General features: G+C 45.0%; 3 protein-coding genes across 4 annotated transcripts; all 3 read left to right on the forward strand.

Moving 5' to 3' along the window:
• unc80 (unc80, NALCN channel complex subunit) lies at positions 1 to 19,657 on the forward strand. The gene is made up of 30 exons (XM_070216751.1): positions 1 to 96; positions 753 to 1,019; positions 1,650 to 1,676; positions 1,971 to 1,991; positions 2,048 to 2,380; positions 2,438 to 2,737; positions 2,797 to 2,934; positions 2,995 to 3,308; positions 3,487 to 3,686; positions 3,749 to 3,930; positions 4,115 to 4,227; positions 4,409 to 4,426; positions 4,716 to 4,860; positions 5,281 to 5,716; positions 6,074 to 6,271; positions 6,699 to 6,984; positions 8,631 to 8,733; positions 8,793 to 9,410; positions 9,811 to 10,543; positions 10,602 to 10,739; positions 11,428 to 11,726; positions 11,784 to 11,962; positions 12,013 to 12,586; positions 12,677 to 13,234; positions 13,644 to 13,947; positions 14,182 to 15,131; positions 16,063 to 17,526; positions 18,267 to 18,435; positions 18,502 to 19,166; positions 19,221 to 19,657. Exons 2-30 carry the CDS (start codon positions 765 to 767, stop codon positions 19,455 to 19,457), a joined length of 9,957 nt encoding a protein of 3,318 aa, XP_070072852.1. The 5' UTR covers positions 1 to 96; positions 753 to 764; the 3' UTR covers positions 19,458 to 19,657.
• A 516-nt stretch (positions 19,658 to 20,173) lies between these two features.
• Hsdl2 (Hydroxysteroid dehydrogenase like 2) lies at positions 20,174 to 21,657 on the forward strand. The gene has a single exon (XM_017154151.3). It carries the CDS (start codon positions 20,329 to 20,331, stop codon positions 21,565 to 21,567), a length of 1,239 nt encoding a protein of 412 aa, XP_017009640.2. The 5' UTR covers positions 20,174 to 20,328; the 3' UTR covers positions 21,568 to 21,657.
• Positions 21,658 to 23,758: 2,101 nt separating this feature from the next.
• Positions 23,759 to 25,827, forward strand: LOC108065551 (uncharacterized). Of its 2 annotated transcripts, XM_070216933.1 has the most exons (3): positions 23,759 to 23,898; positions 23,968 to 24,952; positions 25,005 to 25,827. In XM_070216933.1, exons 2-3 carry the CDS (start codon positions 24,932 to 24,934, stop codon positions 25,455 to 25,457), a joined length of 474 nt encoding a protein of 157 aa, XP_070073034.1. In that variant the 5' UTR covers positions 23,759 to 23,898; positions 23,968 to 24,931; the 3' UTR covers positions 25,458 to 25,827. The 2 variants fall into 2 exon arrangements, with proteins under 2 accessions (XP_070073034.1, XP_017009055.2); XM_017153566.3 differs by lacking the exon at positions 23,759 to 23,898 and having other exon boundaries at positions 23,922 to 24,952.
• The last annotated feature ends 41 nt before the right edge of the window (positions 25,828 to 25,868 follow it).

Genomic DNA, 25,868 nt, shown 5'->3' on the forward strand with positions numbered 1-25,868 from the left:
GGAGCCCAGAGCTCGTCAGTTAACGACGCTTGTCTCAGTTGCATCCGAACGCTCCAGCAGTAAACGTTATCCAGAGCTGGCTACGCGCAAATCAAGGTAAGCCCTTGCAGAACTATAGAACAAAAGAACTGAAAAAAGGGGCTCCCCAAAAAAGTACACAAATTGAAATCAAACAAAAAGTGCTTCACAGTCCCTGTTCGGGCGCCACTACAACCGTCAGTAAAAGGTTCAGCAATTAGCGAATGTCCATAGCCCAGCCCAGTTAACTTGAAGAAGAATAAAAAACTGATGGCCAGAAGCGATTTCCACCAAAGGGTGCGGCGCCAATCAAGCGTTTGATTTGAGTGTGTGCTAAAGTGCCAAACAATTGACAGTTCGACGGCAATTAGTGTTAAAGGGAAAAGTGAAATTTTCCTGCAATCTTCGGGTTATATAAGTCTGTGAAAATTTTTGTGCCCCAAATTAGCATGTATACCAGAAACCCAGTTCTGTATCTATAACCCAGTCGCCTCGTTGCGGAGTCTGCGTTCTGCGCAGCGTCCCAGGACCGAAATCTCTGTTTTGTTTTTTTCCGAGGAGGGGTTGCGATTGCGGGGGAAGTAACCACGTACCACATGGATGTGGCACTGACCTAGTCGACAAAGAAGAAGGCCCAGAAAGCAACAAGCCTGCGCACGCAAATACCTGTTGCATATATCAAATATTCATGAATGACTCTCACTTAGCCAGCTGTTGCATGTTGTCCTTTTCAGCTGGCCACCACCATGGTGACCACCAATGCCGCCGGAACGGGGACAGCAGCTACAACAACAACGAGCAATGCCACCAACAACAACAACCTGCAGACAAACAACAACAGCCATGGGGCTACAAACAACAACAACGATGACTTTGACTTTGACCAGGATAGTGGATTGCAGGACCTCGGCTTACCGGTGTCCGTGCAAACATTCCTGTGGCGTCAAATAGCGCCCTTTATTCGGCCGAAGTTAGGAAAACTGCACGAGTCCACGTGTCTGGTGAGTTTTGGCTTGGGCTTTGCTAAAAGGAAAAAATCACAGATCGTGTTTGCCAAAAACTAAAGCTAGGATGACCAAAAACAAGGACATTTCAACCCCAAGAACTTGGGTGCTGTATATTCGCTATGCGTGTGTTTGTTGTAAGGATGGACTGTGTAAAATACCAAAAAAATAATTACCCAATTGGCAAAACCAATTCGATGGAAACCATAAACTGTGTTCGATGTCTTCTACTTTTGATTTCTCTCAGCCGAAAAAACTTGGAAAATTGGAAACCAAAATTCAATCCCAACTTTGATGTTTGATGTTTTATATACTTTCCTGCATTCGATTTAGTTTCTTATAACAACTACTAACACGGCCACCTTCCACAAACTAAACATGAAAAACCGTCTTTCAGGTATACAAGAAAAGGAAAAGTTTTACTACATTTTATTTCAGCAACCAAAAAAGTATGCTCTACTTTTTTATAAACTTAACTCAAGCTTAGAAACTTTTCCTGCTCTTGTGTACAATCACATTCAGTATGCTTTCAACACACGAAACCAACTAAAATCACAATAATACAATGACAAACTGTACAAATTAACATTGTAAAATCTTTCGCAATTTGTCTGAATCTGAATGTAGTTTTGTCAACATGCACCGGGACACCATGTAAGTTATAAATGTTTGTGGTAGTAGTCAAAGTAACCCCTTTTTGCTAACCCCTAAAGTTTGTTGCGCTCAATGTAGGATTAGTTAAATAATTTCTTGTACATTGAGGCTACGAACTTATTTGTTTCCCCCTTATATTGTAGTTGTTAAATGTTTCATGTATCTATTTTTAAGATTTTTTTATGTTCTTTTAAGAACCCCTTCTTTTGCTGTAATTTTGGTAGCTTTTAAACATCTTTGCTGCGAATTTTTGTTATAAATTCTACTATTTCTTGCCCACTTTTCGGTGTTCAGGAGTCGAAGGAAGCCTGCAAGGTGAATATAAGATTAAATATCTACCAAATTAAGTATTTATTAAGCCATTTTTCTAGTCCTTTGAGAAAGTGCTCGTGCAGAACATCCAGTTTGGTCTGTCACCGCCGCTCACCAAAGGATTAGGTGTGATTCCCAGATGGCGTCTGTTGCAAGGAGCTCTGCCCCATGTGATGCACGCCTGTGCCGCTCTGCTCTACAACAGGGTGAAGGACATGCAGGCCATTGGTCCTGTGGAGACCAAGCTGTTGTACACCATGCAGTGGATCCTTCTCTATGCCGCCGAGGAGTGTGCCGATGACGAGGGCGGCGAGGATCTGGCCTTGGGCGATGCAGCCGAGCCCAAGTCCAAGTCAATAGATCAATACTTATTCTCGGTGCCAACAATTACGGTGGGTTAAGGTATATAAATTATATTTCACATCCTTTATAAAATCTCTTTCTTTCAGCTCTTTGTGTACCTCTTTGCACCCATCATACACCATCTCAAGGAATCGGATTTCCAGAACTTTCGCCTGGAGAATGGTATTAAACTCTGGCAGGGAATGTGGGATAACCGAGCTCCGGGCGCTCCCTGCTTTACGGCTCCCGTTAAACCCAAGGCCAGAAATCTGCTGTGTGCACCCACTCCTAAAGGATCTACTGATGTTTTTCCCGCTCGAAAGCATTCGCTCAGTGCGGATGCCATGTCGCCCAAGGCGGACTCTCCACAAAGCGGCATCTCTGACTATGGAAGGCAGGATGAGGAGGTTTGTTATTAATGAATACAAGTAGCTTCATTACTTTATTACCTTGATTTAATACGCAGGGCTCTTGGGTTTCTTCTCCCAAGGAATTCGCCTTTCCCGAAACCATTCCAGAAGAGGCCTCCAGCGTGGAGGACGAACGTGTGGTCATATTTAGGCTGCCCTCGGCGCCACAACTAATGGATAACTCCTTCTTTACGGTGGGTGATTGAGCTGAATTTCTTGTTTTAAAGATATAATATTTTTTTCTGACCTATCAGGCCGATGCGAGTCTGCTGCAACAGCAGCAATCGCAGAGTCGCCGTGGAAGTCGCCAATCGATGAACTCCCGCGACAAGGACAAAGTGCCCTCCACCAAGTTTGAGTTCGATCAGCAGGAACTAATGCGTGGTGCCTCGATGAAGGAGAAGCGAAGTGCTTCCATCGAAAAGGAGACGGACTCGGACAAGTCGGAGAGCATTAAGGCAGATGTATCGGCAGCCACTTTCCTGGATGTGGCTGTGCTCCGCTGTCTCTTCATTTCCCATTGGCAGGAGGAGGGCATCTTCTGGAGTCTTCAATATCTATACAACCGGTGAGTAGTTGTTGTTAGTGTGAACAACAAATTTCGTAGCGAGCTAAAACAGTTTATTACATTTGGCGCCCAACGTGGGGCATTACTCTTAACTTTAACGTTCAAGCTAACTTGAATAAGATTAAAAATTTTTTGTATAAAGTATTTAACACTCATATATAATCCCTTTCTAATCCAGACTTAGTGACATTGGTGAGGAGGCGGCCATCACCTTAAACCAACCTCGCAAACGCTCAAATTCCTTGCCCATACCGCAAATCGAGATTTCACTGTACCAGGGACCCGGCAGCAATAGTCGCGATAGTCCGGGAAGCTCTGTGGTCAAGGACTACATCGAAATACCAGATCAATCGCCAACAGTGACAGCCTGTGTAGCAGGTGAGCTTTGAAATAATTTCAAAAGGTCTTAACTAAGATATATTTTTTAACCACCTCTTTAGAAGAACCCCAGAGTGCCCCGAGTACTACAGAAAGACGTGGCAGCGAGAAGAAGAAACGCGTTAAAATGGCAGATCTGAGGCACTTTGTAGAGACCAAGATGTTCTCCAAGTCGGAGAAGAATTTGGAAAAAGTAGGGCTCGACACAAACTCAGCCAATGGCAAGACACCACTGCAACATGCAGTAAGCGGAGCAAATACCTTTTTTTTCAATGTTCCTAAGTGTTTTTGCCTGGCTCCCGCTTATAATCCCCCATATAAATAGTTCATTCTAAATGGTGTTTGTTTGGCTTGAGAGTTTTGAAATAATATTAATGTAACAGCCTTGTAATTGAGTGATTATAATGAAGTTTAATTATATCATTTAGGAGTACCATCGCAGCCTGGACACGGGAGAGAAGAAGCTGTCGCGATCTGCCTCGATGATAAGTCGAGAACCAGCCAGTAACTTGATCAAAGGCAAATCGATGCCCAGTCTCAGGTAAAAGGAAGCCCCGAAACAGAAAACCAATCAGGCCTCTGACACCAGAACCAAAATTATATAATACATTATACACTTCCAAACGATTCTCGAAATTCCACACTCTTCAGAGACTCATTCTTTGCTCTCGAGCTAATGCTATATATTCTATACCCTATGACTTTCTCCACCGATCAACCAGCTGTCTGCTTGATAGCGGGTGAGTTTTGGTCTACGAAGCTAACTAACTATGATTTCTATTTCGATCTCCAAGAAACACACTCTATGCTTAATGTGCTCTAGGTCACAGTTATTTCTTTCCCCCTTCCAATGTCTTGCCTGCTTACCTTTCTGGCACCTGTCCAAAGCCTGTTTCTGTCTCTCACCATCTAAACCCACCCGCTGCCCTACCCCCAAAATATACCCCCCTGATCCCTCAGCTTGCCGCACTCCGTTTTTTGACTAATGCCACACACATGCTTTCTCGCACGTATCCTACAAAATACCAGATTTTACAGATACGTAGAGCCACCCAAGGCCCCGAGGCCATCGCAGGCAGCCTGTCCGCGTTCCACGGCGTTCTATCCCCGGAATCCCATCATCACGGTTACGGAACACACACCCACTCCTTCGCCCGACTACATGAAGCGACAGGTGAGCTGTTATTATTTTAAGGATTAAGGGTGGGGTTATAAAAACAAATGTATTCGGATATAATTTGTAGAGTAGAGCCTTGGTTTTCTAAAAAACCATTTTACAACAATTTTGTAGTATTCATTGTAACAGTTAAGGCCATTTGCTCATTCGAAAGTTAAATTTAAAGTAGCGTTTAAATGTTGAGAATGTATGTTAATTTAATGTTTAAATGATATGATGATATGATTTATTTATCGTGAGAAAAATGAAATAAATTTTGGTATTCAAAAAGTGTGCAACAATACATACAATTTCAAGGTTATATCACTACTTTAAATTTAACAAGCGGACGAGAAAACGACCCTTAGTATACCGGTATTTCCTTATATCTTAACCTTATAGTAAGAACCAATTCAAAGCACAACTATTTTTCTGCAGGGCTCCATTGACTCCCAGCTGGATGCCCTGAGTAATGGCGGAAGTATTGCCGGCATGGGTGGCAATGGGGGTGGTAACGGGAGCACAGGAATGGGCAGCACCACCACCCGCTATCGTGGTCAAATGCTGCGCTCCCACACGGACTCCCACATCGATTACACGGGAGTCGATGAGTCGGAGGCTCCGGGCTCCTCCTTCTATATAACACGCGATGGCGGCATTGACTACGAGATTATCCTGTTGGCCATTAGTAATGTTTTCAAGCGAGATCCGGCGCAAGTTTGCTCACTGCGTGTTTTGGAAGCTGGTCTGAATATTTGCGAACTGCTTATTGAAATGGGAGTTCTGAAGTTGGGCGAGCATGCTCACGAGATCTCGATGAGCATTACCCGAAGAGCCCTGCAGGTACTGGGATGTCCACACGGATGCAATGATGGTGAGTTTACTAAAGTTATAACCCTCTTAGAAAGTTAATTCTTGATTTTAATATTTCCATACTCAAAAGTGATCCAAGAACGGTTTTACATATATCAAGAACAAGTGTTCTTAGTTTGAGAGTACTTTTTTGAAAACAAGTATTCTCGATTTCACTAAAAGTGTTCTTGGTTTCAAGAAAAAAAATTCTCAAGAGCACCTTTACTCTTGATTTTAAGAACACTTGTGCTCAAAAAAGTGAGAAGAAAAAATTATGAAATCAAGAAGATTTGTTCTTGATTTTTTCGTTCTCAAGTTTTCTCAGTGTACCTAATACAAATATTAATGAAAATTAATAACTTAACCACTTTATTCCCAGGTGTTCGAGGTCCTCCAGCCGACTTCCTGCGCAACCAGTGCCAGAAGATCCTGTCGCGCATGCTGAGGCAGGCGGGTCCCAGGACCAAGCGATTCATGCAGGAGATGGTGAAGACCTCGCCGCTGCCGGAGCTCATCGACTACTTCCATGCCTTCCTGGCCTTCTGCGTGGACCCGAGCTCCCTGCTCTCGCCCCTGAGTAAGTGTTTTGACCCATGTCGATCATAAAAAACCGCAAATGCTGGGCTTGGATGCCAAAAAATAACCCTATTTAGGCGCACCAACTACCCTATTTTAATACGATTTTAATCGATCCAACCAGACTCTTGAGTTCCATTGGCCATTTTGTGTTGGGCTTCCCTCTTACCTTGCCTTTTGATTTGCTCTTCCGGCCCCCGAAAATCCGCATCCCCCATGCTGTTTGTGGTTCCATATTGTTTATACCATTTTGATGCATGCCAAGACCTTTTTGCTAATGCTTTTGAGTTGTCCCTCCCGATTCTTTACTGTCACCACCAATACGTTGTATATATATATATGTATGTATGTATGAAATGATGATGCAATAGCTCATAAACGTCAGAGTGGATTTAAAAATGCTAACACCGATATTGGCGGCGTACCAGGTCAGGGCGGCTATTCGACCAATTTTAGCGGCGGCATGAGCGGCGGCGCCGAGGCCCAGGTGGTCGGAGCGGTCTTCAAGCCGCTGGTCAGCCGCTTCGTGGAGGCCCAGAAGGATCTCAAGGGTCCGGAGAACATAGCCCTCTACGGCGACATCCGGCAGCTGGTCACGTACGTCAAGGGCGCCCACGGCGGTCCCTTTCGCCTGGTGGCCCTCAGCGGCATTCTGGCCGTCACCCCGAGGCCCCACAAAAAGGGTCCCTCGTCGCAGACCACTCGAGTGATCAGGTGAGCAGCTTATGAATTGATACAATGAATTATTTTGAATTTATTTATTTTATGTGAATTAATTTATTTGAATTTTGAGTTTAATCGATAAATGAATGAATGGCATGAATGTTGATATAATTCAAACGACATTTTCATTTGAAGGAGCAAGGGCCATAATTTTGAGGTTCAATCTGCCTGAATTTTTGTATATATGCAGTTCATATTGATTTATGCAAAATTTTCAACTATTTGTTTTTAAAAGAAAACACAAACAAATTCTGAAAAATTGAAAAATTTTATAAATAATATTCATTGAATTCGAAGTGAATTAGAAAATCATTCAATTCATTTCAAATATAATTGACTTAAGTAAATCAGAAAATTCATGGCATACTGGATTAAGTTACAAGAACTAACCTTTTTGGTTGGAAATCAGGTTTCGCATTTTGTGTTAAAATACAGTTTTCATAGTGTTTCTTGGATGTCATTTGATTAAATTTTGTCCCAATTTCTGTATGGAATAGCTGCCACTTTTCGGCTAATTTACAAAAATTAATGTTTTTTTTATCAATTTTGATATTTTTGTTTTGCGAATAATGCACAAAAATAATATATTTAGTTTTAAAGGCCAATCAATTGTGACTTTGATGACGAAATCAACGAAATATGACATTCCATATTTGGAGTATTATTTTTCTTATTTTTGTTGTATTATTTTTAAAATTTTTTTTTTATTCTTTTTTTATTTATTTTTTTTATTTTCCTTTATTTTTTGAGGGTAAAATCAGGATCTAGATTTTTGTAAGAAATAGTAGGGGAGAGTGGGGGAATTTCGTCAGCATTTTTTCAAAGCTATTTATTGTCCATCTTGAGACACGTTATCATATTTCTATTTTTATTGTTAAATGCGGTTAGCACTAAGCTTTAAAATGTGACATTCCCCTATTTTTTTAATTAACTTGGTGATTTATAAAAAATTAAAAAGTAAAACCAATATACTGGGGCAATCTCACCACATAGGGGGGTAAAATCACCACACAACTGGGGAAATTTCGTCACCTGAAAAATGTAGGGAACTTTACGCCTGTAAGTATGCTACACTGATCAAGCGTACCATTTTTGTTGACGTCCTATATTTGTTGCTGCTGCTGGTAGTCTGTTCGAAAGCCAGCTCGTCAAATAAAAAAATATGTATTTAAAATAGGTGCGAATTTACCCAAATCATAGGGTGACGAAATTTCCCGACACAGTACTTTTTTAGAAATAATTATTTTTCTTCCGAAATTAGGCGCGAAGTTAAAAATCACTAACGCAGAAATGCACATTATAGCACTGTGTATTATATAAAAAATCGTGTATCTTATTCCTTTTGAATTGTGGCATACAGAAAAAATTTCGTCGCGAACTAAATGTAGCTTTTGAACTGTTAAAACACACGTAATATTATAGCTTAATTATCTTGGCCTTCTGTGCAAAACAAATGCATTGGTTGTGTCTGGCCGTCTTGAAGGACTAAAACAAAAAAATTATATATTTTTACGACTTATGGATTCCGAGATATTGCAGGTGACGAAATTGCCCCTGTGACGAAATTCCCCCACTCTCCCCTATTTTTTGTGCTATAATCATTTCCTGGATTAATGATTCCCCACCTATTTTTCCAGACACATTCCCCAGGCGAATGTGAGTCAGAGCCTGCAGAACGACGACAACCGCTCCCAGCGGCGTCTCCTGCTGAAGAAGCGCAGCACCTCATCGGCCTGCGCCGTGGTGAGTCAATTGCCCAAATCCCAACCCAAGGCTCATTCCCGCCTGCATCATTTCAGAGCCTGCTGGAGACGGAGGCATGCGAGGAGCACTACAAGACCAGCCAGTCGCCGCTGAGCAACTTTCGACGCAGGACAACGGGAGTTCGACCCACCTTGACTCCTCGGCACAGTGAAAGAGCCCTGCTTTCCGATTCCACGTCCAGCTCGGAACGCAATTCGCTGGGACGGCTCAGCGGCTTGGTGCGCTGGTTTCGCGGCACGCCCAAGGAGGCCTCGTCCATCGATCTGGAGATCGGGTCCCTGAACCCCGAGATCAGCTCCACATTTATGCGGCACGCCTCGCTGAAGATTCAGCGCGGACGGTCGAGCGATGGCATTGGGCGGTCCATCCAGCGGGCCAAGCGACGCGTCGAGCGGCGGCTGAACCGTTTCGGCGGCATTGTGAAGGGCAAGAAGAAGGTGGGCGGCATCGAGGAGACGGCGGACTTCAGTCGCCGCTCGTCCTCGGACATGTGCGATGGTCCGCGCGAGTCAGAGGTGGTGATCTTGAAGGAACGCAAACTGGTGCCCACCGAACCGGTGCGCGTGGGCATGCTGCGTTTGTCCTTTCTCCTGGAAACCTGCGCCCCCGGCTCCTTTCCCGATCCCCAGCTGGTGGCCGCCGTCCTGGATCTGGTCAGTATACATTTCTATAGTTGGTTTTGAATGTTTGAACGATGAGATCTCGGAAACTACAAAAGCTAGAAGGTTGGGATTAATCACACTTATTCTTGGGCTTCCTAAGCAGCGCTAGTTTGTTTCATCCGAGCGCCACGCCCACATTGGCTTTAAATGAGTTTTAAAAAAGCCTGGCGCCCACATCTTTACAGATTTTGTAAAAGTTTAAGTGCTTAGTTTCTTGTGCTTATTAATACCTACCGAAGTGTAGAAGGAAATTTTCAAATCGGACAATCCATTAAAAGTTATGAGCAAACAATTAAATGGCCGCTAGATGGAGCCAGTAGCCCTATCTCTTGTTTTAATTATTTATTCTTGAAAGCGAAACCCTTTAATAAACCTTACTTCTTGTTTCTAGCCCCAAGCTCCTCTGGTGGCCAGAGCAACCTTCCTGCTGGAGTGCGCCCATTTTGTGCACTTGTGCAACAAGGGTCAGTGGCCCGCGTGGATGAAACAGAACGTGGGCAGCTACCGGGCATCGGGCGCGAACATCAATATCAACCAGATGAAGCAGCAGGTGAGCCAAACGAGCGCAAGACGCACACACATCCTGCAAAGGGCCGCCGGCAAGATGTTCCATCAGTGGGCGGAGATGGTGGGTGCCCGTCTGGAGGAGATCCTCTTCACGGAGCGTCTGCAGTACGAGGCCGTAAATGCGAGTCTCACGGATCCCGAGAAGCAGCGCGAGCTACTGCAGCAGGACGAGGAGGAGGACTTTCTGGACGAGACTTCGGTGAATCCGCATGGCAATGATTGCCCGCACTCCCTGAAGCTCATTGCCTGTGTGCTGCTCTTCGAGATCACCGCTTTCCTAAGGGACACCTATTTGATGTTGCCCAAGACATCGAAGTTGATACATCGCGACAAGCCGGCGCCCTGGGAGAAGGTTTACCGCGAGGCCAATCGCCGCTGGTCCATGGCTTTGAGTTCCATGGGTCACTCGCAGACCTCCGCCCAGAGCCTGCAGTCGATAGCAGCGGGAAATGATGGGGCCGGTCAGTCGGAGCGGAAGATATCCTTTGTGCTCCACGAACCGGACAATGAGTCGGAGAATAGTAGCAACACCACGCTGACCAAGGAGGGGGAAGAAGGTATTAATCAGATTTTCTTTAGGGTATAATGATTCTCATCTTCTTTCCTTAACCGCAGCTCGTCGACCCACTGCATCGGCTGTTCGACCTTTCCTGCTGAGACGTGGCACTGCCACCACCACAGGAGGATCCTTCAAACGTCGCTCCCTGAAGCTGCGACGCAACACCAAGGACAGCAAGGACATAGAAACGGATTGTAAGTTAATTATATTTATAAAAACAAGAGAGAACGCTATAGTCGGGTTGTTGTCCCGACTATCTAATACCCGTCACTCAGCTAAAGGGAGTGCGAACGCTGTGTCGGGTTGGTGTCCCGACTAATAATCGTAACTCAGCTAAAGGGAGTGCGAGGGAGATAGATATATAATTTTTGATTGCGTATAACTTTTTAATGAATGGTCCGATTTGAAAAATGTCTTCTACATTTCGATAGGTATAAATATACACAACAAAATTGCATTTATACTTCTCGGAAATCTTTAAAGATGTGGGCGCAGGACCCTTTTTAAAATCGTTAGTGGGCGATTGTGGGCGTTAGAGGGGGCGTGGCGCTCGGCTAAAATAAACTTGCGCTGCGTAGGAAGCCAAAGAATATGTGTGGGAAATCTCAACCTTCTAGCTTTTGTAGTTTCTGAGATCTCAGCGTTCATACAGACAGACAGACGGACAGACAGACGGACAGACAGACGGACAGACGGACAGACGGACAGACGGACATGGCTAGATCGACTCGGCTGATGATCCTGATCAAGAATATATATAGTTTATAGGGTCGGAAACGCTTCCTTCTACCTGTTACATACTTTTGCACGAATCTAGTATACCCTTTTACTCTACGAGTAACGGGTATAATAACTAATACTTACCTGTAACTTAACCCCCAGTCAACATGCAATCGCGGAGGAAGGTCTCCTCGCTCTCCGATCGCAGTGACACCTCGGAACAGGGCATGATCAGTGGTGGCGAGGAGTCACCCGGAATACTAAGCGACGATCAGCAGCCAGAGTCACCCACTGATTCGAATGAAAACGATGATACGGCCAAGAATATGCCCTGGCTAAAGGCGATCATTGATTTGATGTCCAGTTACAACTATTACTGCACTCACAAAGGATATTGCCATCCCTTCTGCTACAAACGACACATGAGATCCTGCACTCGTTTGGTTAAGGCCACTAGGAAGGTTAGTAATCCCCAGATTACAGAGATCTTTAATTATAAACACACTGAATTTGATTAGGTTTATGGCGAGGAGTTCGGCTTCACCTTTGATGCGGATCATCCCAATGTGGAGCCCACAATAATCACATCCAGTAAACCACATACTTCGCGAGCCCGCTCCACACGAAAGGTTTCGGAGCAGAGTTCCACCCAGACATCGCCGTCCAAGCGAAAGGATAGCTTGTCGCGCAAGGATCGGTGGGTTGTACCTCTATAACATAATCATAAATAATATGGTTTTCCCACAGCATAAGTGATGATCCCGATTTGGAAATGGCTGAGAAACTAGCCAAGGCATTTCGTCAGGAGAAGGAGATGAAGATGCAGGAGGAGCCACCCATCCTCAAGTTCATCCGCATCCACATACGCAACTTGTTCCACTTTCCGTTGGCCACTTTGCTTAAAGGAGCCGTTGTGCTCACCGAGGAGATGGTCATCGAGGCAATGCCAGCTGCCTGGGAACTTCTCCTTGAAACCAATCACGATACAGCCACCTCCAGTGCCGCTGTATTTCTAATGGGTTCGGTGAAGGCCCAGAACTTTGCCTTTGACATCATGCAGCGCGCCCTGAAGCACAAGGATCCGGACATAAGGATCGGGGCTATCCAGCGATATCTGGTGCTTTGGAAGTGCCGTTTCCATGTCTGGCCGCGAATGGAGGAGAACGCCCATGATGTGACCTTCAAGGTGCCACCGGGTGGCATTGAATTCACACTACCCTCGCCCAAGATTGGCATTGAAAGTCTGCCGGTGGTGGATCCACCCTGGATGCCGGTACAGCAGACAAAGGACATGGACGTCACCCTAAACCAAGATAGACATGTGAGTGAGAAGGCAGCCGAGACACTGGGTTATGTACTGGTCGAGGGGGGTTTGCTTATAAAACTGATTAATCACCTTATAATATTTCAGAGATCCCTGGTCACCGCCACCAAATCCCGGAAGATGCAGCAGACGGAGGCCATCAGGAATGCCCTGCGTCAGCAGAGGGACAAGCAAAGGGCAGAACGACACAGTTTCCTGATCACCATGATACCCATTAGTCAGCAGGCCTCCCATGAGCCTGGAATGGAAAAGCTGGAGGACCATGAGATCGAGGAGGATCTCGATGGCACCCGGATGTCCTCGCACCTTCACCACGCCCACTCGCTCTTCCCCTCCGTTCTCTGCTCCTCGGTGATGCAGATCGTCGGCTGTCTGGACGATGCCGCCATCGGTTCGGATGGCAACGCGGTGTACGAGATTGCCTACCAGGTGATCTGGGTTTGCCTGGTGGAGGAGTCCGCTTTGTTTCTGCGCTATGTCTTCGAGCGACTGACTAGGGATCGTCAGGATCAGATGTTCAAACTGCTGAGACACCTCATCCGATTTGTGCCACGTCTGCCGCAACAGGCGGCCTTTGCCCTCTACAACTCGATTATAGGCTACATCATGTTCTACGTGAGATCTTCGAATGAATTGAAGCAGGAGGTAGGTGGTTTTCCATTAATTTGAATTTAATTTTAATTGATGTAATATCCAAGCGCTGCAAGCGTAAGCTTATTATTATTGAGCCAGTTACTTTGACAAAAAATTGCTTATTACATTTAGATTTAATACTTAAAAGCTAACAATTTTCAAAATCGTTAAACTACAGAACTATTGAACATTTAATTCTTAGTATATAAGATTAATTTTTTTTTTGATTATTTATTTTTTTTTATACGTTTTAATGATTTTTACCTAACAATACTTATTTATACTTTTATTGTGGTTTTATAAATTCCTTAATAATAATTGAAAATTGAGTTGCGCTCCTAATAGCTTTAAATTGATGGGGAGATTGTTTCTCCCATTCTTACTTCATAAATATTTTACTAAACATACCTCTACTCTTCAGCTTGTTGGCTCTGCCTTATCTGTACTTTGGATGGTGGTGCATTCCGTGCATGGCATCATGTTCAAGGATCTAAAGCAGATTCTGCGCAAGGAGCAATGCGATGCTTCCATCCTGCTAACTGCCAATGTGCCGGCGGCCAAGAAGATCGTGGTTCATGGACCGGCCGATGATGACTACAACATACCCTCCCAGTTTCCAGTGCAGGAGGACACTCTGTTCTGTCAGCTGCTGAAGGAGGCCCTCGATTACTATCCCATCGATGAGAAGAACACCAGTCACTATTGTCTAGTGGACTACAAGAGCAGTAAGTCGAATAAACCAACTACACCCAAAAAAAATCGATATGAAACGTAGATCGATTTTAGATTATTTAAGATCAATTTTAATTTGATATGTGGCTAGGTAAATTTGACCTGGTCGAAAAGAGTACTTCATGTAAAAACGATATGGGTTTAGCATGACCATATCGATTTTACGGTAAAATGTTTTTTTGAGTAGCTATTTAATGAGTTAACTTCTCGTTCGTTTGTTTCTTCAGGTAAAATCCTCAATCCCAATTGGTACATCCGTGACTTGTACTTCTTCAAGAGATCCCAGTACCCGGAAGTGCGTCTCATGCTCATGCGACCGGAGGAGTCCTTCCTGGCCCTGCAGAAACAAGAGCTGACCAAGAAGTTTGTCGAGATAGGAAAGGTGCATCTGACCTGGGCAATCCTGAAGAACGTGGACATGGTGGTGCAGCGAGTGGTGTTCCTGCACGAGGAGCTGATGAAGCTGCCCTCCTTCCCGCGCAAGGCACTCGAGGTGGATCTGGATCTGCACCATGGTGGCGAGTACGGAAAGGTGCTGCTCGGGTTGGACGTCCTGCACAAGTTCATGTGGGTGCGTCTGATCGCCCGTATGTTCGAGGCCATGGCTGGAAATTTTGCCTACTCGGCGGACATCCAACTCTTTCTGAACGTCCTTTCCGGCGCCTCCATTCTGCATGCCGAAGATTCGTGCATCATGCGCTATGTGATGGCCACCTTCATCAACGCCGCCTTCAACTTCAAGAACATCTTCTCCACGAACGGTTACTTTATGATAATGCCCACTCTGTTGCAAGTCTATTCCCTGCACCAGACCAACAAGCTGATCACCACCACCATTGAGTATGCGGTCAAGCAGTTCTATCTGCTCAATCGCAAGCCCTTCATCCTGCAAATGTTTGGTTCGGTTTCTGCTATTCTGGACACGGATGAGGATGGCACGTATGGTGAGGCCCACAAGGTGCAGTCGAGCTGCCTCTTCAATCTGCTCCTCAGTCTGGAGGATCCCTCGCCGGATCCTCTTAATATTGCGGAACTGGTCAAGGAACCGAAACCTTTAAAGGCCATTGACTTTTGTTACCACGACGAGGATGATGATGTTACTGTTTTGGACTGCATTACCCTGTGTGTAATGGTGGTATCCTACTCCGCCGAGAGCACCCGAGGATATCAAATGCTTGTGAGTGCAAATTAATGATTAGATATAGAAGATATCTAGAAGATATTACGATTTAGCGGCATCCAACTATGGTTCATAGTTATCTCTTTATGCTGTTCACGTACGGTTTACTATGGTTTACTACGGTTCACAACGGTTTACTATGGTTTACTATAATTTAGTACGGTATACGATGGTTTACTACGGTTTACTACGTTTTAATTTGGTTTACTATGGTATACTATGGTTTACTACGGTTACTACGGTATACTATGGTTTACTACGGTTTACTACGTTTTACTAAGGTTTACTACGTTTTAATATGGTTTACTACCGTTTTTCTCCGGTTTACTATGGTATACCACGGTTTACTACGGTTTACTATGGTTTACTATGGTTTACTACGGTTTACTATGGCTTACTACGTTTAACTACGGTATACTATGGTTTACTACGGTTTACTCCGGTTAACTTTGGTTTACTACGGTTTACTATGGTTTACTACGGTTTACTATGGTTTACTACGGTTTACTCCGGTTTCCTACGGTTTACTCCGGTTTACTCCGGTTTACTACGGTTTACTACGGTTTACTATGGTTTACTCCGGTTTACTATGGTATACCACGGTTTACTACGGTTTACTATGGTTTACTACGGTTTACTATGGCTTACTACGTTTAACTACGGTATACTATGGTTTACTACGGTTTACTCCGGTTAACTTTGGTTTACTACGCTTTAATTTGGTTTACTACGGTTTACTATGGTTTACTACGGTTTACTCCGGTTTCCTATGGTTTACTCCGGTTTACTCCGGTTTACTACGGTTTACTATGGTTTACTTCGGTTAACTACGGTTTACTTCGGTTTACTACGTTTTACTATGGTTTACTATGGTTTACTACCGTTTACAACGGTTTGCTATGGTTTCCTAACCCTAGAATCCTTTCAGATAATTCTAGAGGCCATTCTACCCTGCTACCTCCAGCAGATCCAATCGCCCAGCTACATCCCACTGCAGGGCAAGTCCGAGCGGGACATTATCCTCCAGCTGGCGGTGGCCATCCGCACCATGGTGCACAACTGCGAGGGTCTCGCGAAGAGCTACAATGGACCGTACAGGAATAGTCCGGAGCACAAGGGCTCCTCGCAGCGCAACTGCAGCAGGGGACCTCCATGTTCGCCCGGCTTGGACTTTGAGGAGGAGACGCATCCAAAGTACTTGACGGATGCTCGAACCAAGAATATGATGGACTCGGCAGAGGATTCGGAAATGATACGCACCGAATACCGAAGGCCTCGCGACGTTTTGCTCTCCGTGGTGGCTGATTTCCTCACCAAGTCCACCGTTCGTCTGGCGGAGCTGGCCAAGAAGATGCCCAGTGACACCAAACCCACCGAGGTGCTGGATGCCAAGTGTCACATTCGTCTGGCGGACATTGCCCATTCCCTGCTGAAGGTTTCCCCCTACGATCCCGAGTCCATGGCCTGTCGTGGTCTTCAGCGCTACATGCAGGCGGTTCTCCCAAGGGCAGAGTGGTCCAATGACACCTTACGCAACGCCCTGGTCACCATCCTACGTCGCATCGACAAGGTCTTCCTGAAGATCTCGAAGAAGCCATCGATCAGGAGGAACACGGACTGGGAGGCGGCCGCCGGACTGCTGAAGGGCATCCACGAGACGATCATACGGCACTCGTACGTGCTGCACTGGCAGCAGATGAAAACGCTCATCGGCACGGTGCAGAATCTGATCGTCAACGAGCCCGGATCCGGCATCCCCGAGGGCGTCTCCAGCGCAGGAGCAGCGCTCATGTCTCAGAATCCGCCGGCCTTTTTCTGCTCGGCGGTGGTGCGTCTGGTGGCCCTCCAGGTGGTCAGCCCGGTGGATTGTTTCTCTCTGGTGCAGATTTGCGGCGGCAGTGCCGAGTTTGCCACGCAGGAAAAGGCCGAGGGCTTTCTAATGCATCTGATAATGCCACTGTGTCTGAAGGTTTGCTCGGGCCGAGGCGTTTCCGATGTGGGCGAATTGAAGATGACCGACGTCTCCTTCTTGCTGACTGCCGTGCTGAATGCGATGAGTCCGCCGGCGGGGAGAACCGGACAGGCCGTATCGCAGATAAACCGTGTGACCGGCGACCTACGCGCCGGCTCGCTCACTTTCACCGGCAGTCGGGATGCCAAGCGCCCAGCCCGCATCTCCGGTTCCCTCTACCAGGCCGCCTTCCTGGCCCTGCGCATCGTGTGCATCTGCTTCGAGAGCCGGCTCTCCAACGAGTGGCCGCGCATCGTCCGGGTGATGAGGGATCTCGGGCGACGCAACGAGGCTGCCCCGGATCTCTGGAGCTTCATGGAGTTCGTCGTCACGCACCGAACACCCTTGTACATTGTCCTCCTGCCCTTCATTCTGCACAAGGTAATTTTGTGATTTCGTTGGAATATTTCTAGCTAAACTTCGAACTTGGTGACTTGGGTGTATTGTCTGTATTTATATGACCCCAGAAATGTTAATCTTTTTTATCATCATTAACTAATAATTAATTAACTCATTAAGCAGAGAGAGGAATGAGGTCTAAAGTGGTATACTTGGTAACCCTTCTTCCTTCCACCTAAACCTTGATTTTGTGACCCTTATTATGTATTCATTGGTGACCCCAACGTATTGAAATAGTGTTGGGTATAACTCTTTAATTTTGTTCAATACAATTGGTGACCTTTATTCCCTTTTTTTCAAGTAAAGTGGTATACTTGGTAACCCTTCTTCCTTCCATTTCAACCTTGATTTTGTGACACTTATCCGTAGACTTCGGTGACCCCAACGTATTCAAACCGTGATGGGTATAACTTCTCTTTTTTGTTCAATACAATTGGTGATCCCTATTCCCCTTTCTTCAAGTAAAGTTGTTTACTTGGTAACCCTTCTTCTTTCTTTCACTTTAACTTCCATTTTGGGACCCCCATTTGTAGTCCTTGGTGACCCCAATACAAAGTTTATTAAACTCAATGAGTTTAAATCTCTGAAAAAGAGTTGGGTATAACTTTCCATTTGCTTTCAACATCCTACCCCTGCACTTTGACCAATACCCCAGATTTAAAACCCCTAAATCTTAGTGATACATTAAAAAAAGGACAGCCCTAACGCCTCACCTCTTCCAGATATCCCAACCACCCATCGGCGATCACGAGCGGCACATGCAGTTCATCATCAGGGAGCGACTGCGAGGAACTCCACCGCAGGGAGGGATCAAGTCCAAGGGAGCCCTGCTACTGGAACTGGCCCGGGAGCTGCGTGACCTGCGCGACGAACTGGAGGAGAAGCGATACGGTAAGATGCGGATAAAGGGATGCCCCATCCCATTACTCCCACTGCACACGACCACTCATGTTTCAGTCTCCACAGATCGCGAGAGTTCCGAGCAGAAGAAGAGCGACACACCGGCGGCAACTAGTGCGGCAGAAGCCCACAAGTCGCAGCAAAGACCTTCACTCATATCTATCTTCACAGGGACCACCACGGGCCAGGCCACGCACTCCCACGTCTCCGCGGTGCCGATCGACTCGCGCAGCGGATCCGGCGGCATTTGCACGCCCAGCGACACGCTGTCGCAGCAGACGCTGCACCCGCCGCGGGAGTCGCTCTCGAGCAGCTCCACGGGCCGCGAACGGGAACACACGACGACCAGCGAGAGCCAGAGCGGCGAGGCGGACGCAGGATCGGCGCCCACGCTGGTGGGACCGACGCCCAGCGGTTCGGGTCATGGTCACCAGGGAACCACCTCCGCCTCCACCTCCGCCGTGCCCTCGCATCTCTCGCATTCGCAGTCGTTGCAGCAGGCGCCCTTCAAGGCCCAGCCGCCCAAGCTGCGCTTCGTTTCGTCCGTGGAGTTCCGGCACTCCTCCGGTGAGACATCGACCACTCCGCTCTCTCCGGAGAGCCCTGCGGAGGATAGTTCGGGGGATCATACCAGGTCAAGGCTGCAGCGTTCCAAGGCGGCCAGCAGGAAGACCTTTAGGCTGAAGCGCAGTCGCCTGACGCCCATGGAACCACCCAGCATTGTAGGTGCTACGGATATATCCTAAGATAAACCCACTAATAAACCTCCTTCATAGGTCACCTCGCAGGAGGAGCCACCGCAGCAGGCACAGCAGGCCAAGACCCTGGGTGAGATTTCCTGGGACTCGGTTTCGCAGACATCCTCCACTTCCGGGTATCGGGACAACAACAGCCTGCAGACCGGTCTGCTTTCCCCTGATGGTTCCTTGGGTGGCATGACCCTGGGTCGCTCACCCTCGCAGCACTCGCTTTTGATGGTCTTCGAGGGTCAGGACGAGGACACACTCATTTAACAATCACAGAACGGCGACCGGGCCTACGAACTTTAGAACCCACGGGGTTCTATTAATTAACAGGAATTTGTAGTACTTAAATAGTCAAAAAGGGTAGTTAGTTGTCGGGTGTGTTGAGTTTTATATAGACGAATCGTTGTTTTCCATTGTGTGCCATTTTTGTATTGCATAGATAAAGTTAGAAACTAATAAAAGTACTTGGTAGCCGTTCTAATTGTGACTTTAGTTATTGTGGTTAAGGAAGTGGTAAAGATTTTACTTGGAAAGTTAATCCGTTACAAGTGGCGCCTAAATTTGAATATGTATAACAGCATGGTCACCCAGATCTACCAGCTGCTTATCGATAACTTTGTATCGAATATAGAGATGTGCATTTGTCGTGTTTTTTGGTAACACACAAAATGTCCATTTTGTCATGAAAATAATTTATATATTTTGTTCAAGTTAATTTAATTAAATAAAAAATGTAATGTTAAATATATGTTTCATAGTAAAATAAAAACCATTTTTAAATACGATAAATGAAAATCAAACTTATTTCCTAAATAAAAAATGTTTCCTTCGAATTCAAATGGTGTACATAAATTGCATTATATTTACACTCATTTAATAATTTTAAAAAGTAATTATTAAAGATCTAATATCGTTTTCGTGCGTGACTGAGACTTGCCCATCTCTAGCGGTCGCAAGACCCCACCGGGGGAGAAAAGAGAGAGCAGATGCCGCTCTCTCGCTCGCCGACTTGTTGTGTGGATCAAATCGGCTGAATCTGCACTTTGGACTTTCTCTTGGATCCCCGATTTCCAGCCGTATCACCGTTAACAGTGGGAATCGAGATCTCACGGCAAACGGTCTATAAACTTTGGACAGGATGATCAACACGGGCAAGCTGGCAGGACGGACGCTGTTCATCACGGGCGCCTCGCGGGGAATCGGCAAGGAGATCGCCCTGAAGGCGGCCCGCGATGGAGCCAACATTGTGGTGGCGGCCAAGACGGCGGAGCCGCATCCCAAGCTGCCCGGAACTATCTACTCGGCGGCCGAGGAGATCGAGAGGGCGGGCGGCAAGGCCTATCCCTGTGTGGTGGACGTGCGCGATGAGCAGCAGGTGCGCGGCGCCGTGGAGGCGGCGGTGGCCAAGTTCGGTGGCATCGATATTGTGGTCAACAATGCCAGCGCCATCTCCCTGACCAACACGCCGGGCACCGACATGAAGCGCTACGATCTGATGCACAACATCAACACACGCGGCACCTTTTTGGTGTCCAAGGAGTGTTTGCCCTATTTAAAGAAGAGCAACCACGCCCACATCCTCAACATCTCGCCGCCGCTGAGCATGAAGGCCAAGTGGTTCGGCCCCCATGTGGCCTACACCATGGCCAAGTACGGCATGTCCATGTGTGTGCTCGGCATGGCCGAGGAGTTCCGCGATCAGGGCATCTCCGTGAATGCCTTGTGGCCACGCACTGCCATCCACACGGCTGCCATCGAGATGCTCACTGGTCCGGATTCGGCGCAGTGGTCACGCAAGCCGGAGATCATGGCCGATGCCGCCTATGCCATCTTGAGTAGGGAACCCAGGCAGTCCACCGGCCAGTTCTTCGTGGACGACGAGGTGCTGGAGACGGCGGGCATTACGGATTTGACGGACTACGCCTGCATTCGCGAGAACGCCGACAAGCTGATGGTGGACTTCTTCGTGGAGGAGAAGGGCGCTCCGGTGGAGGATGCTGCTCCTACCGGAGGAGCTTCGGCTGGCACTCCAGCTGCTGGAGCAAAGATACCCCAGCTGTTCCAGAAAATCGAATCTCTACTCTCGCCCGAGATCGTCGCGAAGACGCAGGCCGTCTTCCAGTTCAACATCAGCGGCGCCGAGCAGGGCACCTGGTTCCTGGACCTCAAGAACGGCTCCGGCTCCTGCGGCTCCGGAACTCCGCCCGCCACTCCCGACGCCACGCTGACCATGAACTCGAACAACTTCTTCGACATGTTCTCCGGCAAACTGAAGGCGGCCCCCGCCTACATGACCGGCAAGCTGAAGATCAGCGGCGACTTCCAGAAGGCCCTCAAGCTGGAGAAGCTGATGAAGGCCCTCAAGTCCAAGCTGTAGGTGCAATCTAATTGCGGAACTTTCTGTTGTTTACACACTTTTGATTTTATGTATTTCCCTAATAAAGTATGAGATTCTTTTAAATTGTAATATTATCTTCGGTATTTGGAGTGGGTATTGGATTTTAGAAACTTTGTCAAAGGAAGAACATTTTGTTTAATAATGCCTATGAATTTTATATCATTTATTTTATTATTTTTATTTTTGTAAAATGTTAGTAAGGTTCGTTTGAAAAATAGTGATTACCGACTTCCAGAACGCCCTCAAGTCCAAGCTGTAGGTGAAATTAAGAAACTTTCTGTTGTTTACAAACTTTTGATTATATGTATTTCCCTAATAAAGTATGAGATTCTTTTAAATTTTAATGTTATCTTCGGTATTTGGAGTGGGTATTGGATTTTAGAAACTTTGTCAAAGGAAGAACATTTTGTTTAATAATGCCCATGGATTTTATATCTTTTGTTTTATTTTTTTTTTTTTGTAAATTTTAGTAAGATTTGTTTGAAAAATTGCGATTACCGAGTATCACAAAGTCGAAACCCTCAAAAATTTGAGTCAAAATAAATCAAATAAAAACACCTCTTAACGAGGTAAAAAACTAGTGACGACCGCACCTTCAACATACAAAAGTTCTGATATCAACATTTGTGACGAAAAATTATTACACTCGTCATTAAATAGACTTTCTAATATTTTCTCATTCGGCCCGCCCTAGCAAACTATTCCAGCCTTTTTCCCTTTACAGGCATTTTCTATTGCAGCGTGACGAATGAGAAAAGATTAGAAAGTCTATTTAATGACGAGTGTAATAATTTTTCGTCACAAATGTTGATATCAGAACTTTTGTATGTTGAAGGTGCGGTCGTCACTAGTTTTTTACCTCGTTAAGAGGTGTTTTTATTTGATATCAGAAGTTTTTGTTTGTTTACATTTGCTCTCATAGGAGCTAATATATACATTTAAATTTAAATTGGTCAATCATTATTTTTAAACTATTGTATTTTAACAAATTAAGTTAAAAAGGCGTTGAAGTATTTCAAAATACCTTTTAAACGAGGTATAGCACATGTCTGTACCTTTAGTAGTGTAGAACTTACAAACTAACGAAATTTAGCTATTTTTAGCTTTTTCCCGCTAAAGTAGCGGCTTTTTCCAAAAGTCGTAGAACAAAAGATTCCTATATGGAACTCTTAAGTGCAAATTTACTGATTCCATGACCCTAAAATACAGTTCGGATACCCTCCCACAAAATTCAATACTCAGGGAGCGTTAATTGTTCGAGCTGGCAAAAGTGGCTATTTTCGTATAAAAATAACTTTTAAACGTGACTTTTTACAGTAATGTGTTATATACCAAAATTTAAGGAATCTCAAGGGCTATACAGTTTAAGGTTTTAAAGAAAATCGTTAGAGCCGTTTTTGAGAAAAATAAAAAAAAGCTAAAAAAAAAGTTTTAAAAAATTGTCTTTTGTTCATATTTTTTTAATTATTACATTTACACAAATTGCATATAGAAGGCGTTTATAGCATTTAAAAATACCTTTCAAACGAGATGCAGCACAAGTCTGTAGCTTTAGTAGTATATAAGTTACGGATTTCCGAATTTTAGCTATTTATAGCTGTTTTCCCGCTAAACTAGCGAGTTTTTCCAAAAGTGGTAGAACAAAAGTTTTTCATATCGATGTGATGAACGTCATATCAAATTTTCAAAACTTAAAAAACATGTTTTGGACAAACTGACAAACTGACAAACTGACAAACAGAATTAAATTTTCATTTTGGGAAGACGAAGGAAATCTTATTTTGGCTATAACTTTTGAACGGAGCGTCGGATTTTGACAAATGACCCCTCATTCGACGGGTATTTTCAAAAAGAATACAACTAAAACATTTCGAGGGGGCTTTTATCCCCACCGGCCCCAGCAGCTCCAAATTTCGAAATTTTCACTTTTTCACTTTCACCGCTCTCTCTCCCAAGCCAATTAATTTTCTTAGAGGGTTGGTATGCAATCCTGTTAGTTTTCGCAATACCTTTCGATAGGTATATCATTCATTATGATCGGACCATCACAGTTGATTTTCATTTCTTCGTGTATATATAGTAGTCGCCTTCGCACACTCTCCTGGTGCGCTTCGTCACTACATGGACTGCCGTCCATAGTGATGTTTTTTATCATTCTGAGTGAAATGACTCAATTTTACTGAACAGTCAGAAAATGTTGTCGTATTCTTGAGCAATTATGAATTGCGGACACAGCCCATTATTCTATACAACTAGTAAAAGGAAAGACTTAAAACTAAACTCATCATCATGGAGGATGCTAAGAAAAAGGTACGTAGAGAAAATATAGGAAATAAGAAATTCAAAAGTGACATAATAATAATTTTTCAAAAACCCTAGGAGAAATATATGTGCTTGCTGGCCTGCATTTATACCGCCAAGGCAACGAATTTCGGAGAGAAGATCCTTGAGGAGCAGGTAGCTTCCGTGCTACTCAAAGCTTTTATGCAGGATGAAGCCGGATACCAACTTCCTTATGGATATAAAGTAGAACAGGCCGATAACGAAATCAGCTTGCGAATGTATGACAGTTGCAACGAGTTTCTTGAGGAGGCCAAGATCGTCTTGTGCGGAAGCGATGGGAGCGAGTGGGAGGAGCTGAACCTACCTGAGATAAGGCTGTCGATTCCAGTCGAGGAAATTGAAAGGATTCAAGAAATATGCGATTCAAGGAAAAAACAATTAGTCAGTGCCAATTAACATATTTTGTAGGAAGTATTTTAGCGCTTAATATTAAATTTTTTTTCTGTTTTAAAGTTTTCGGTTGAGTCAATGTGACGAACACATTTTATTAGATTTTACTAGCTCAATCCTTAGTTTAAAAAGTGATAATAATAAGTGATTATTATTTTAGAGAGACATATAAATAATTCAATTAGTTTAAAATTTTAACTCAACGTAGAGTAGAAATTATATTTCCAAATTTACTATCAAATAATTGTGGTTAACGAATAACGCACAAATGAAATATGAATAAACCATAGATTAAATTATGTTATGACTATATATTTTGGAAATAGATTCACTATTGCTCAAAAAAACAGCTTCCCATACATTATTCTTAGTTTTGGAATAGCGCGGGTAACAAGTATTCGAGCTCATTTAGACTGACCATAGTTCATCGTTAGAAGCACCGTACATCTGTATTTTCGGCACACCTATGAGCAATCATACTTTCCATATTGTTGACCAATAAAATTTGGGTAAAATAATTTTACCGGTCATAAGAGCGAATTATGTGTGTTTTGACCCTGCGATAAATAGCCGAATTGTAGAAGGATTGACATAATCTAGGACATTCACCATGGCCTGCAGTTCGTACAAGGTAAAGATTGTAAAATTCTAAACAGGAAGTGTATTAATCATCGGATTTTCAGGACAAAACGGTGCAGCTGATTAAGTGCTTCTGCGGCTGCAGCGACATGACCATCGCCGAAGTTCGGAGGATCTACTCCCTGTCGAATAGTGTACACGAAACATTGCTGGACAAGGAGGCCACCAGACTGCTGCGAAAGTTCATGGAGACGAGGCGTTCCGGCGACAAGGACGAGGCCGAACAGTACCTGGATATCTACGAGAAGTGCGCCGAGTTTCTGGAGGAGAACCAGCGCACCTTTGCCCAGGACGAGGTCGATGAACTGGTGGATTTGGGCCTGCCCTATGACCTGGAGCAGGATCTATCCAGACGGATGCTCAGCGCCGATCGAACGGACATCAATCGGGGTCTCTACCGCATCCAGGGAAAGTGTCGCAACGAAATCGAGGCCAGCAGCGATTTCCGGGACTTCAGGGACGCCATCGTGGCCAAGATGCGTCGGGTGCCGAAATGATATAGTCTTTATATGATATATGCTTTATGTGTTCACCGTGCAACGCCTTCCAAAGTCACTTGGTTACCTTTGGAGAACCGCACCAAACCTCGCTCCTCTCTCCACACCTTTCCCAGTGCCTTAGGGGCCACCACAATCATTATACTCTGGATCAAACAACGAAGAAACGGAAACCGTCCTCCTAATCTCACTGTGGCTTCCGAGACGTGCTAGAGCCTTTAAGCTCACCAAACATTCACATTCTATTGAACCCACAGTTACGGAATATATAACTTTTTACCTAACATTAAATATATAGTTGTTTTTATATTGTACGCTTTGTAATCTTGTTACGCACTAGAGGTATAGAAATAAATTACCTGATCCGAAATGCGAACGATACATATTTTCTTATGACGAGTTTATACCTTT

Source organism: Drosophila takahashii, chromosome 3R, assembly GCF_030179915.1.
Source record: "Drosophila takahashii strain IR98-3 E-12201 chromosome 3R, DtakHiC1v2, whole genome shotgun sequence".
Taxonomy (NCBI): Eukaryota; Metazoa; Arthropoda; class Insecta; order Diptera; family Drosophilidae; genus Drosophila; species Drosophila takahashii.

Bases quoted from the DNA above. Each gene is read 5' to 3' on its own strand.
- Hsdl2 (XM_017154151.3), top strand. From the start codon at position 20,329: ATGATCAACACGGGCAAGCTGGCAGGACGGACGCTGTTCATCACGGGC.
- unc80 (XM_070216751.1), top strand. From the start codon at position 765: ATGGTGACCACCAATGCCGCCGGAACGGGGACAGCAGCTACAACAACA. The intron at 11,727-11,783 runs GTTAGTAATCCC...GAATTTGATTAG, and splicing joins TGGTTAAGGCCACTAGGAAG to GTTTATGGCGAGGAGTTCGG. The intron at 12,587-12,676 runs GTGAGTGAGAAG...ATAATATTTCAG, and splicing joins CCCTAAACCAAGATAGACAT to AGATCCCTGGTCACCGCCAC.
- LOC108065551 (XM_070216933.1), top strand. From the start codon at position 24,932: ATGGCCTGCAGTTCGTACAAG. The intron at 24,953-25,004 runs GTAAAGATTGTA...TCGGATTTTCAG, and splicing joins TGGCCTGCAGTTCGTACAAG to GACAAAACGGTGCAGCTGAT.